The sequence below is a fragment of the Nannobrachium achirus genome, assembly GCF_963921795.1.
Source record: "Nannobrachium achirus genome assembly, chromosome: 15".
NCBI classification, from domain to species: Eukaryota; Metazoa; Chordata; class Actinopteri; order Myctophiformes; family Myctophidae; genus Nannobrachium; species Nannobrachium achirus.
The window spans coordinates 52,985,283-52,999,274 of record NC_137822.1 but is presented as its reverse complement, the minus strand read 5'-3'; the positions used below and the strand labels follow the sequence as shown (position 1 = coordinate 52,999,274).

Below are 13,992 nucleotides of genomic sequence, written 5' to 3'. Positions count from 1 at the left end.
GTTTATCTGCGTCCATTTTATGCCCATATATGAGATCTCTGTCGCTTTTTGTTTGTTTCTTCTTTAAGCAGAATACGCAGCCTGCTTAAATCTGCATCATTCAAGTCATCCTCCCAGTCCCACGCTTTGTTGCTTGTCTTATGTTTGTCTTTGTTTCTTTTATTTTATTTTTATTTTTTGGAGCAGACCCCATGAATGCCCCACCCTTTAATGCAAACCCCAATATACCTGTTGTCATAGGACCCGTTTAAATGGAGATCTCTGCACACACAGTACCGGTTGCTGAAAACTCTGATGTCAGACGCGCGTGCCGGTGGGAAGAACGGTTCTCGAGATACGCGGATTACATACATACATACACATTCACAGAGATTTTTTGTTGACTCATGTGGCGTACGTGATGTCAGAGCCTTTTATGAAGTGATGTCACAATGAGTCAGCGCTTGCGCCGATTTCCTCCGGAACAGTCTGATGTCAACAATCAGCTCACAATGAGTCAGCGCTTGCGCCGATTTCCTCCGGAACAGTCTGATGTCAACAATCAGCTCTGCATAAGGAGATTCCGAACGTTTCGCGCCGGTTTCGGAAAACCGCGAGTCGGGTCGGGTCGAGGCCCGGCACTGCACTCCGCGCGGCGGCGGGGAACGCGCGTGCCGAATCTGAAGCCGGTGGGATGAACGGTTCTCGAGATACGCGGATTACAAACAAACAAACAAACAAACAAACAGACAGAGATTTGTCGCATTTATAGATAGATGATAGATTCATTAAAAACACCCATTATATTTTCTGGTGACTCATACTACCCTCCTAATAAGTGAGCAGGTCGTGTTTTATCCATAACTGTTTTCATTTATTTTTAATAATTATTTGGGAAAATGGAAAAAATGAAATACCAAAAATAATTATTAAAAATAAATGAAAAAAGGTTGTTGAAAAAACACGGCCTGCTCACGTATTAGGAGGGTAATATGAGTCACCAGAAAAAAATAATGGGTGTTTTTAATGAATCTATCATGGTTAAAATGAAGTTTGAAGTTACAATGGGTGTGTGTGGGGAGACTGCTGGAGGGCCTGGTAACATTTACATCAAATATCTAAATATTGAATCAAGCAAATTAAAAACTGTTCAGGGTGTTCATAAAATCCTGATTAGATGATAAAATGAAAAAAAAAAAGAAATTGAAAGTGGAATATCCCTTTAAATCTAAGACCCAGGCACGTGCACACATAGACATATAAAAGGGGGCTCGAGCCCCTGCCCTTTTTTATCCGCCCTGTAAAAAGTGCCCTCTCCAGACCATGAATGCAGTTTTTACTATGATGAAAGAAATGCAAACGCCCTCTTTCCATTGAACTTGAATGCAGCATCTTATGTTGAAAGAATTGACCTCACCTGTGTAGACATCCATGTCGTTACGCCACATCTCCAGTATTCACTTGATTGTGCTTACCGTAGTTCAGTGTGGTATCAAGCACCGAAAATAGCCGACCTTCAAGCTCACAACGCATCGCGGCGCACCACACATACGTACCATGGGCGACCGGGCCTTCTGCTCGGCCGTACCCCCCAACTGTGGAACGCCCTCCCTGCCCACCTGAGAGTGGTCACCACATTATTTTAAGAGAGGGCTAAAGACCTAGCTTTTTAACAAAGCATTTTTAGCTACACTGGCGTACTTCTAGGCTTTATGCCCTCATGTTTTAAATGTTTTGTTTCTGTTCCTTAGATCTTTTATAGTGTGATGATTTTTATGCAAATGAGTATGGTAGCACTTTGAGATTTACACAAATGTAAAGCGCACTGTAAATGAAATCTGTTCTTCTTATTATGAATTCATTCATTGTTTTCTCTCCAGTAATGAAGGAGATTCTGTCCGAGTTTGGTCTACAAGGGCTCAGTCACGGGTGAGTGCATTCAACCACACAGGCAAGACAGATCTGGGCGTGTGTGTATGTGTGTGCGTGTGTGCGTGCGTGCATGCGTGAGTGTGTGTGTGCATGTGTTGTACCTTTGGCTACAGCCTGGTGGAAGCATTCCTTACCAATATTTTAAAGTGCCAAGGGCTTAAGGATGAGGTCTTGTAGCTTTGGCTACAAGAATAAACTGTACTAGCGTTTGTATTTGGAAGCCTGTTAATTCAGTCAGACACTTCTGTCATAAACCATTTACGCCTGACTCCGCTACTGTGATACAAATCATACAACAGATTGATTTGCGCAAGCATGACTCAGAATCTGAGATCACATACTCCCACGAAGCAGGGCCTAATATATGCAAAGTTATTACATTATATTTAACCCATCAAGGGTCATACCTGAAGACAGTGGCGTCACTTCAGCAAAAGCTAGGGTATGGCAAAGATGCATTACATTTTGTATAACACGGTTCTATTGTGAAAATAGCAGATCTATATGCCTCGCGCTGCCTTCACAATGTCTGGAAAAAAACCCCGAATTTTGTCAGTTTTTTACACAGGTTTACGGTTTCTTGGGCTGGATATGGCAGCCTGGAATTGTTGTTTAAGTGCAGCTAAACTTAGCATGTTAGTAAACGTGCCACATGAATTGCACCTGTGCAGCTGACCTACAGAACCTGGGAATTTACCATTCCAAGATGGGGAGAATAAAAGTGTGGAGAATATAATTATATATATACTATATATACTTGTTAAAGTGACTATTTTGTTCAAATTTGCATTTGTAGTTATTTTACTGTAATTTTTTTTTTTTTTTTTTTTAAAGATTTGTTTTTGGTCTTTTTGCCTTTATTGGATAGGACAGTAGACTGACAGGAAATGGGGGAGAGACAGGGAGTGACATGCGGCTAAGGTCGCCCGGATCGGGAATCGAACCGGCAACGCCGACAGGCATTGATGCCGAAATGGCAATGCCTATATGGTATGCGCCTGGTCCACTAGGCCACCAGGCGCCCCTATTTTACTGTAATTTAACAACATAATAACCATCACAGATACACAAAGAGACATTCATGGATTTATATTTAAAAGAAACTTTTATTTTCCCCCCTGGACCCAGGGTATGGCAGCTGCATACCCCTGCCATACCCAGTTGACGCCCCTGATGACATCACGTTCGTCAAGGTCTCATTCCGTTTCCATGGCAGCCTTAGCCCCCCACACAAGATTTGTGTTGTTAAAATGTTTCGAAACTTCCCAAGGTTAGGAACGCTCCAGTCCACATGAACTGTAACATTCCCTATTATGGGAAGCGGTAATGTAACATAATAGTCAAACCCAATTGACGCCCCTGCCTGAAGATACACAGACATATTAGAGTTTGATCACAGACAAGCTACAGATGCTGAGACATGAGTGCGTAGTACAGTATGAAGGTTGAGCGGCATTCTGCTTAAAATCAAACCTCGGTTCGAAGTGGAGCGGTGAATTTGAGCAGCTGTACCCTATGTGAGTGAGTGAGTGAGTGTAAACTGTGCCTGTGAGTGAGTGGTGAGTGTGCCTGGCCTGCACAAAACAGCGCCCCTCCTTTAACTAGTGTGTTGTGTGTGGCCACTCAAGGTATTGCCAGGCTACGGACATGGCCAGCCAGCCACCCACCCAGCCAGCCAGCCACCCACCCACCCACCCACGGACATACCTGTCTATTGGGAGCGCTTTCACCGCTCCAAAAAACTGCCTGGATTGATTAGGCAGTCGTTAGGATTGAAGGCATATGTGTGAACTTAGCAAAAGAAACTGGCGCGTGACTGAGCATGGCGTGGGGAACCGCTTAACTGCCGCGACTGCCTGAACTATTGTGATGTTTGAAGTCATGTCCCCAGATTGGATCATGTGGGGGTCTGCATATGACAAGAATATCCAAGTCAAAAACTAGCAAGGCTCTGGCAAGACTCTGCCCCATATATCTGGAAGTACCCACATTTGGCGGACACACTATTGCTGTCCATAAATGGACTAGATAGAGATTCTGGAATTATGCGTCTAGTGCCATCTTTGTTCAAGAACACTTGTAATATGTGTGAACATAGTGTAAATAAAACAAGGTGTTAGGACTCTGCTAGGGGGAACCTTGACGCAATGCAATTAAACGTAACTCCTGTCTTCCCTGTCCATGTACATTAAGCTAATCATCTGGGGACAGATCTCTTGTAGATGTTGTGTAGATCTGTTCTGCTCTTGTAGAACTTATCTGTCTTGTAGAACACATCCTCTTGTCTTGTAGATCTGTCATTGTTAATGTTGACACCGGCATGCGCCTTTGCTCCTACAAAGGTTCATTTTCAGTGTTGTTGTGTCAGGTTTGCTCCTACAAAGGTCCCCAACGTCAAATATGGACTGAGTGACGCAGCCACATCTCCGCTGGTGACCCGGAAGACAGTCACTTCTTCACAGGTGTGTCTTCTCTTTCACAAACAGTAAAACATGGACGTGCTGGCCATTGGGAAAAGCGGGACAACTCCCGAACGGCCGGTTCATTCCCGGCCGGTCCAGGCCGGCCATTAGGAAAAAACTTAAAATAAAATGTCGGACTTCGTTCCATTTTGGGGGCTGGGCGGCCAACAAAGTAAATTGTCACTGTCGGGCAGAAACCTTGTATCTCCAAGTTTCAAATGTATACACTTTTTCGCAAAGCAAAGCCCTGCTTCATCATACAAGGCCGTTGCACAAAAGTAGTGAAAACAGCAGATCTACAAGCACACAACGCCTCGCACCGTGAGGCGTTGTGTGCTTGTAGATCGGCTGTTTTCACTAGTTTAAATCATTTTTAAAATGATAAATACAAATCAAACGGTTTTTGACATGCAAGGTTTCCACCCGACAACGACGAAATATAACTCATGTACAGTAATTGGCCCACTGGCTTGTCACTTGTCATGATCTGAAATGGCAAATCTTTGAGTAGCAGCAGCGCTAGAGAGAGAGATCGCTCTCTATAGCACGTAATGAGGGCCTCTCCAACTCTTTTTCCCGGGCTGAATCAGGGGCCCAGCACGTCCCTGCAGTAAAAGTATCATCACTGCAATGAATAAATACCTTGTTACATATAAAAGTGAATAGCAGATCTACAAGCACTCAACATCAGAGTTGGGGTTCTCAAAAAAGGAATGCCAGAAAAGTCGACCTCTTTCAAAGTCGACCCCAAACTCGTTTCCCAACGGGTCTGAGGCCTTTAGCTAGATGCAGAATAGACAAAAATCAAATATTTGCTTCTGGGGGTCCCTGGAACAAAATATTTTGTGATGGGGGTCCGTAGCCAAATACATATACTTCTGGGGGTCCTTCACATGACAAAGTTTGAGAAACACTGATGGCCACATAAGTTTTTTTCAGAAAATTGTTATGATTTAGAAGACATTTGTAGAATGTGCCTATCAGTGGTTAAGGACCCCCAAAATGTATTTTTGGCCGTGGACCCCCATCTCAAAATAGTTTGTTCCACGGATGGACCCCTATTGCTAACCTTTTTGTTCCAGGGACCCCCAGAAGCACAGATTTGATTTTAGTCAAATCTGTGGCTAATTTTAGCCACAGACCCGTTGGGAAAAGAGTCTGGGTCGACTTTGAAAGAGGTCGACTTATCTGGCTACCCAAAAAAGTAATGCACTACATATTACATATTACCTTTGAAAAAAGTAGTGCCTTACACTACTTCATTACTCCCTGGAGAAAGTAACTAGTTACACTACTCGTTGTACTACTTTTGAGTTACTCCATAAAAAAGCCTGAGATGCATTGCCATATGTTAGATGTATTAAATATTTATTATATATTATTATAATATCTAATACAATACAGTTATGTTGTTCAATGATGGGAGTCCTGCAGGGCTCACTGGTGGTCATTTCAATGAGTCTAATAATAATAATATTATTAATAAGAAGAAGAAGAACAATACATAAAAATGATATTAATGTAATTTTTTCTGAGCCCCTGTGGCCTTGTTGTAATTTAGGTTTGTGCAGCTCAGATACATTCATGAGTTTATTCATTTATTTATGGACATACAAGGTTTCCACCTGACATTATATAGCCTATAGTTCTGTATCCATATGTCAGTCAGTTTAAGCAGATTTCATTCCATTTGGCTCCTATGAATTTTACAGTCCAGAGGTGGACATGACCTGGCGGAGATTTTCCCCCCACAGAGCGCAGCAGGTCATACTGTAGCAGGCGAAAGTGATGGAACTAAGGAGATGACTCCAGACTCCAGCAGAAGCACTAAAACAATGTCAAACTGATTCTAGCAGTGGAAAACTTCCCATTTGCTTAAAAAAGCAACATAACAGCGATGTTTTTGCATAAGGAATTATTAATTGTCCGTCATCATGAGCGTCATGTCAGAGTCTCAGAGCTAGGTGAGGTGCTCTTTTTCCCTCTCTCCCTCAGCCTACCGTGCATGGATTTCCAGTAGGCTAATTCATTCCTGTGGCTCGCAGTTGCTGGATATTTAATAGGGTTTTTTTTATTTATCTTGTCACATGTAGGATATTAATCTAGGCTGTGATTCAAACGTCGGCTTTGCGCGCCTCGTGATGCGCTGCCGTGCCACTCTTTTTTTCTCTTTTCTCTCTCTCTTGAAACATAGGCAAAAGGTAATTAATTTCTTTGCTTGATATTATAAATCTCCTTATTTGGGGGTTTTACTGTTTTTAGTCCCTTGTATTAATCTATATGCGACGGTTATCAAATGTCGGGTGGCTGCTGCTTAATTGCCACAGTGTCACCATGACCTGCTGCTGCGCTGAAAATCAAATGTGTTTGATTACCTCTTCTTTGGTTAGTTATTTTAGGGAAATGGCAGTTCCAATGTTCTAAAAGACATGTGATGATGTTTACAATCGGTTCCTGCTGAAGGCAGGAGCAGGAACTGCAGGCACGAAAGTAGCAAGTAGCGAGTAAAGCGACCAGGCAGTATTTGTAATGTTATTAATATATTCGGAGGAGTAGTGCCGTTACACTACTCGTTACCGAAAAAAGTATTATTATTACAGTAACGCATTACTTGTAACGCGTTACACCCCAACTCTGCTCAACATGTCATGTCGCGAAAGTAACTAAAGTTTTCAAGTAATTGCAGTGGAGTAAAAAGAACAATATTTGACATTGAGGTGTAGTGGAGTATAAATAAAAGTATGGAGATTTGTAAATACTCAAGTAAAGTAAAAAAAATACCTCAACATTGTGCTTAAGTACAGTACTGGAGTAAATGTATGTGTTACTTTACACCACGGTATTGCAGGGAGCATCTCCTATCGCGGAGCCTGTAAAACGCCAATATTAACTGTATTCCATTTATGCAATAAATGGTTAAATCTGCTTATTGTGTATTCCATTTAGCAATAAATGGTTAAATGACTTGACGTGAATGTTCCTGACTAAAATGTGCATTGTTCTCTCCTCTAGGTGAATGTCCACAGAGACTTCAGTGCAGTGAGAGATCAGGCCATGAAAATGATCCAAGCTGCCTTCTCTCTGTTGGACCAGGAATTTCAGAAACTGGACCGGTACTATATGTCATCAACTAAGTTACATATTACTATCTTAACTCTTGTCTCTCTTGTCTCCGCACACTCAAAAATGTGCAAAATCTTTGTGTTTTGAATTTCTGACATTTACAGTACTTGTAACAGGCTATTGCTATATTGCAGTTTTAATACTTTTACTTTTAAGTAGAACATGTGAGTACTTGTTCCACCACCGATGTTTACATACAGCGGGCTGGTGGAACTGCAAGTGGCACTCAACTCGCTCATCATATACACTACACAACAAACAAAGTTCTATTTGCATGTTAATACGTTTTTATCTGTATGCCGGGTTGCTGCTTCGATGAGGCCTGATTCAACTGAACCAACACCGATTGAAATACGAAGTGAACAAATCATACGCTTTGATGACGGCTAAATGAAAAAACTAAAATACAATTAAGTCTAAATTGTCTCAGGTGCCTGCTGGCCTAGTGGTTCGGGAGCATATCACTTAGGCATTCACATAGGCATGGATGCCTGGCGGCGTTGACATAACATTTTAATCCATGGGCCGTACGAGATGTCACTCTCGGAAAGGTGGCAAAGGTTACATAGCATTTTTGAGAAGCACTTTTTCTGTAGATTGTATTTTGGTGTGATTGAATAATTTATTTTCAGTTAAGACAAAGTGCAAGCTTTCAGTCATAGACCTTCTTCAGGCATAAGATTAGCATTAACAATGATCCATATACTGTATAAACGGTGTCATCACTTGAATAATGGATGTTATTGTGTAGAGATAGAGATTTACAAAAATATTTAACATTGAATTTACTAAGTCTATCTGAGTGACTGTGTGAATAGCTACCTATCTGGCCCAGTGATTGACTGACAATTAATAATTCATGAATTATGAATAAATTGACGTTCTTATTTTTTCCAGAGCTAAATCGGAGCTTTCCCAGGCTGCTGCTGCTTTAAAGAGTGAAAAGATGGTCCTCCAATCACAGAAACAACATCAGGAACAGGTACTGTCAATGTACGCATGCACGCATGCATTGATTTTAAAGCAAACTAGTAGACGATGTCACGTTTAGGTAGTTCTAATGTGTGATTTAGACAGGAAAGAACAGAGCGAGACAAAGTGAGTCACCAGGTGGCACCGATCCTGGTGCTTGGCGCACTATCCGGTTATGTTCTGGCACAGCGGTTTTTAGGTCACACCAAACTAAACTGTAGTATTTCGTATCAGGGTCCGGAGATCTGCTTCCAGGGACGTGCAGGGGCTGAAATTTCTAAAAGGGCCTTTTGGTGAAAATACACAACCCGTCGCAGTGCGACGCGTTGTAAGCTTGGAAGTCAGCTATTTTCGGTGCTTGATACCACACTAAACTAAGCAAAATCAAGTGAATACTGGATATGTGGCATACGTCATGGATTTCTACACAGAGAGGGCAATTCTTTCAACATAAGACGCTGCATTCAAGTTCAGGAGAGTTTGGACAAGCTCTTGAATGCTGCCTTCAGAAAGAGGGCATTTGCATTTCTTTCACTATAGTAAAAACTGCCTTCCTGGTCTGGAGAGGGCACTTTTTACAGACGTGCACACAGACAGATGTGTGCACGTGCCTGTCTGTTTCCGTGTTTCTGGATCCACTGTCACCCTGCAGTGTGTCTACTACTTAGGCCTACTGTAGTTCAGGGTTCCCCAATTAGTTTTCCCCAAGGGCCGAATCATGTCTAGGGTACCAAGCCGAGGGCCACAAGATTGCAGGGGGCGACGGCGGCGGTCCTGCTACTCCAGCGACAATTCAGATATCGTCGTTGTCGGGTGACAATCTTGTATATCCAAAACCGTTCGTTTTAAATGTATCATTTTAAAAATGATTTAAAATAGTGAAAACAGCCGATCTACAAGCACACAAGCACACAACCACACAACGGTGCGAGGCGTTGTGTGCTTGTAGATCTACTGTTTTCACTACTTTTGTGCGACGGCCTTGTATGATTTGCGAAAGAACGTACAGATTTGGAGATACAGTACGAGATTTCCACCCGACAACGACAATATGCTAGTATTGTTGCTGCTCTTATACCACCATTATTACTGGGGTTGGTGTGGGCCAGACAGTAGCCCCCCGCCATGGGCCGCCTATTGGGGAACCCTGATGTATGGCATTACTTTGGCTTGGATCAGCTTGAGGCTGAACTTCATTCTACTGCCAGTAGCAGTGCTGTGTCTGATACCAGGACAATGTCATCTACATAGTCAGAGGTTGGTGATGGGATTTACTTCACAAGCGTGAAACCCATTGTCTCATCCCTGCCACTGATTGCGAGACTCATGGGCGCGGCCCATCGCCACGATAAACAGGAAGGGGGGGGGCATCACCCTGTAGATCAGTGGAGATGTAGGTTATATCCAAACCATATCTATTAACCCTTTGCCGTCCGAAATAGAATGGTGGTTGGTAGATTAGCCGTGAAATTTCTATTATTGTATTGTGATCTGAGACATAATATTATGTTTATAAACGTGAGCCCGCCGCCCCTCCTTCTTGGACAGCGCCGTTGTTTTTTCTTTTTTTTTTTCCCCAGGTCATTAGCTCACCGTGATTTTCTCGATCTCCGTTGGGATAAAGTGGTGGTTTTGGCCGAGCATCGATCTCCCCGTGCGTTTCGCGTGCGCGATCCGCGCGCATAACGATCCATGCATATAGTCCAGGAGTGACTGAACAGTCGATGTGTCCACTTTGGATATCCTAGCACCTAGCACTCCAGCTCTGCTAGTGCTAACGTCCAAACAACAAGTGGGTGGGAGGAAGGAAGGCTGAAGAAGGAGAGGCCATGAGAGTCACTTCTGTTTCATGTCAGAGCAGCCACGAGCCACCGATGGACGAGCGGTGACTAGGGAAGGTTAGACGATCGCCGATTTTCGGATCAAAATCATTTATTCCGGTTTTAATGACAAAGTCCGGGAAAGTACGGCGTGGCTGAGACTCCTTGCTGGGATGTGCGATATACTACGGTTTTAACATTAAGGGGCTCCCCGTGGCTTACAAAGTGTTAATAGACACATTTCTTTTACTGTACAAATAAAATGCATACAATATACCGGTACCTGTATTTCTATTTCTATTACTATTGGATTATGTATTGTGTGATGGTTTCTCTAGTATAGAGAATAGAGATATTGTGATGCAATATGAATGTGTGGGTGTGTGTGTGTGTGTGTGCATGCTTGCATGTGTCTGTGCTAGGGGGTGCAGGAGATGCTAGAGAGACACAGAGCCCAGAATGAAGCTTGGCTCAAAGCCCGGGCTGAGGAGAACGACCGAGAGAGGAGGGAACTCTGTAAACTGAGGGTAAGTTAAAGACAGGGACGTGCTGGCCATTGGGAAAAGTGGGACAACTCCCGAACGGCCGGTTCATTCCCGGCCGGTCCAGGCCGGCCATTAGGAAAAAAATAAAAATAAAATGTCGGCCTTCGTTCCATTTTGGGGGCTGGGCGGCCAACAAAGTAAATCGTCACTGTCGGGCAGAAACCTCGTATCTCCAAGTTTCAAATTTGTAGATTTCTTGCGCAAAGCAAAGCCCTGCTTCATCATACAAGGCTGTCGCACAAAAGTAGTGAAAACAGCAGATCTACAAGCACACAACGCCTCGCGGTGCGAGGCGTTGTGTGCTTGTAGATCGGCTGTTTTCACTAGTTTAAATCATCTATCTATAAATGCGAGAAGTCTCTGCGTGTCTGCGTGTATGTAATCCGCGTATCTCGAGAACCGTTCGTCCCACCGGCTTCAGATTCGGCACGCGCGTTCTCCGCCGCGGCGCGGAGTGCAGTGCCCGGCCTCGACCCGACCCGACGCGCGTTTTTTCCGAAACGGCGCAAAACGTTCGGAATCTCCTTATGCGGAGCTGATTGTTGACATCAGGCTGTTCCGGAGGAAATCATGTCATTGTGACATCACTTCATAAAAGGCTCTGACATCACGTACACCACATGACCCCACACTCCTATGACAACACGGGCATATTTACATTGTTCCCGAGTTGGCCAGGGCGCCGACTAGACGCTCGGCCGCCCATCTCCATATATGGGCATAAATGGACGTATCGGCGCAAGCGCTGACTCATTGTGACATACAATGGACGCAATCTCCGTATATGGGCATAAAGGGGACACAGATACAGAGATCTCCATATATGGGCATATGGGCATTCTGACATCACTTCTGCTGACTCAAAGACAAACAGGCAAACAGATGGTCAAAACGGGTCCTACAGAGATCTCCATATATGGGCATATTTACATTGTTCCCGAGTTGGCTAGGGCGCCGACTAGACGCTCGGCCGCGCATCTCCATATATGGGCATAACGTGTCCTACAGAGATCTCCATATATGGGCATATTTACATTGTTCCCGAGTTGGCTAGGGCGCCGACTAGACGCTCGGCCGCACATCTCCATATATGGGAATAAATGGATGTATCAGCGCAAGCGCTGACTCATTGTGACATAAAATGGACGCAATCTCCGTATATGGGCATAAAGGGGACACAGATACAGAGATCTCCATATATGGGCATATGGGCATTCTGACATCACTTCTGCTGACTCATTCTGACATCACTCCTGTACTTTGCACGTGTTGAATCTCTATATATGGAGATAACCGACGCATCTCACAAGCCATGGGCATAAATGGACACACGCAAACAGATGGTCAAAACAGATCCTATGACAACAGGTATAATGGGGTTTGCATTAAATCCCCTATTTACATTGTTCCCGAGTTGGCCAGGGCGCCGACTAGACGCTCGGCCGCCCGAAGGGCCGAAGGGCGGCCGAGCTTCTAGTTTTTTAAATGATGAATACAAAACAAACGGTTTTGGACATACAAGGTTTCCACCCGACAACAACGAAATATAACTCATGTAATTGGCCCACTGGCTTGTCACAAATCTTTGAGTAGCAGCAGCGCTATAGAGAGAGATCTCTCTCTAGCGCGCAATGAGGGCCTCGACAACTCTTTTTCCCGGGCTGAATCAGGGGCCCAGCACGTCCCTGGTTAAAGATGAAGTGCCATGATTTTACCCCCCCTTAAAACATGATAATCAGGTATTATGATTATACTAGAAGTAAGATTTTTTCCAAAAAAGTGTACAGAAAGAGTTAAAATTTGTTTTTTGTATGCCTGGTTGTCAGGTGTATGCCTGGTTGTCAGGTGGGTGGTGACCCAGCTGAAGTTAGCCACACCCACAGTGTTGGGTGAATGGTAAAAGGGGAGGGGATGATTATTATGATGTCACTCTATCTGTGTTTTTGGATCAGCACTTTTGACCCACAATTGGTGTCAGCCTCCAGGAAGAAACCCCAACTACAAAGGGAATACATACTGTAATTGCTCATAACAACCACACCAGGGGGTCTAATGAAGTACTGTTAACCTCCTAGACCAGGGTTCCCCAATAGGCGGCCCGCGGGCCATTTGCGGCCCGCGGGGGGCTACTGTCTGGCCCCCACCAACCCCAGTAATAATGGTGGTATAAGAGCAGCAACAACACTAGTATATCGTCGTTGTCGGGTGGAAATCTCGTATCGCCAAATTTGTACGTTCTTTCCCAAATCATACAAGGCCGTCGCACAAAAGTAGTGAAAACAGCCGATTTACAAGCACACAACGCCTCGCGGTGCGAGGGTGTTTTCACTAGTTTAAATAATTTTTTAAATGATAAATGCAAAACGAACGGTTTTGGACATACAAGATTTTCACCCGACAACGACGATATCTGAACTGTCGCTTGAGTAGCGGGAACGCCGCCGTCGTCCCCTGCGATGTTGTGGCCCTCGGCTTGGTACCCTAGACATAATTCGGACCGTGGGGAAAACTAATTGGGGAACCCTGGCCTAGACACATGAAAACCAGAAAAAGTACAAAACCATGGCACCACCTCTTTAAGAACGGGAACGGAAATCTCTGTCACTTTAGATTTGAAACCACTTGAACCATTTTTATGCTTTATCTGTTGAAAAATAGCTGATATACAAGTTCGAGAAAGGTTCGAGAAACACTGTGACGTACAGTTTCCTCCTCTCCCCACGCAGGAGGAGGTGCAGCAGGAGCAGGAGCGCCTGAAAGAGGAGCACAGCAACATCCAGAAACGCAGCGAGCATCTACTCTCTATTATGCAGCAGTTCAAAGGCATGTGAGACAGACAGCCAGACAGACAGATAGATAGACAGATAGAAATGGAAACATACCGTTGTTGTCGGGTGGAAACATTGTATGTCCGAAATCGTTTTATATTTATCATTTTAAAAATGATTTAAACCAGTGATAACAGTTGATCTACGAGCACACAACGCCTCGCACCGCGAGGCGTTGTGTGCTTGTAGATCTGCTGTTGTCAATAGTTTTGTGCAACAGCCTCGAATGATGAATTAGGGCTTTTCTTTGCGAAAGAACCTGCAAATTTGAAACTTGGAGATACAAGGTTTCTGCCCGACAGTGACGATATGCAGGACAGACAGACAGACA

The 13,992-nt window shown here is 44.0% G+C and overlaps 1 protein-coding gene across 1 annotated transcript in view; it reads left to right on the top strand.

Annotated features, from left to right (window-relative positions):
- Positions 1-13,664, top strand: part of LOC308299947 (uncharacterized protein) — a gene marked incomplete at both ends in the record, with an annotated part of 24,338 nt that extends 10,674 nt beyond the window's left edge. The window contains 6 exons of the mRNA XM_080743723.1: positions 1,860-1,908; positions 4,280-4,373; positions 7,386-7,486; positions 8,394-8,478; positions 10,711-10,815; positions 13,560-13,664. Of these exons, the coding sequence (XP_080599849.1) occupies positions 1,860-1,908; positions 4,280-4,373; positions 7,386-7,486; positions 8,394-8,478; positions 10,711-10,815; positions 13,560-13,664 (539 nt within the window). The remainder of the gene's footprint in view (positions 1-1,859; positions 1,909-4,279; positions 4,374-7,385; positions 7,487-8,393; positions 8,479-10,710; positions 10,816-13,559) is intronic.
- Between the last annotated feature and the right edge of the window lie 328 nt (positions 13,665-13,992).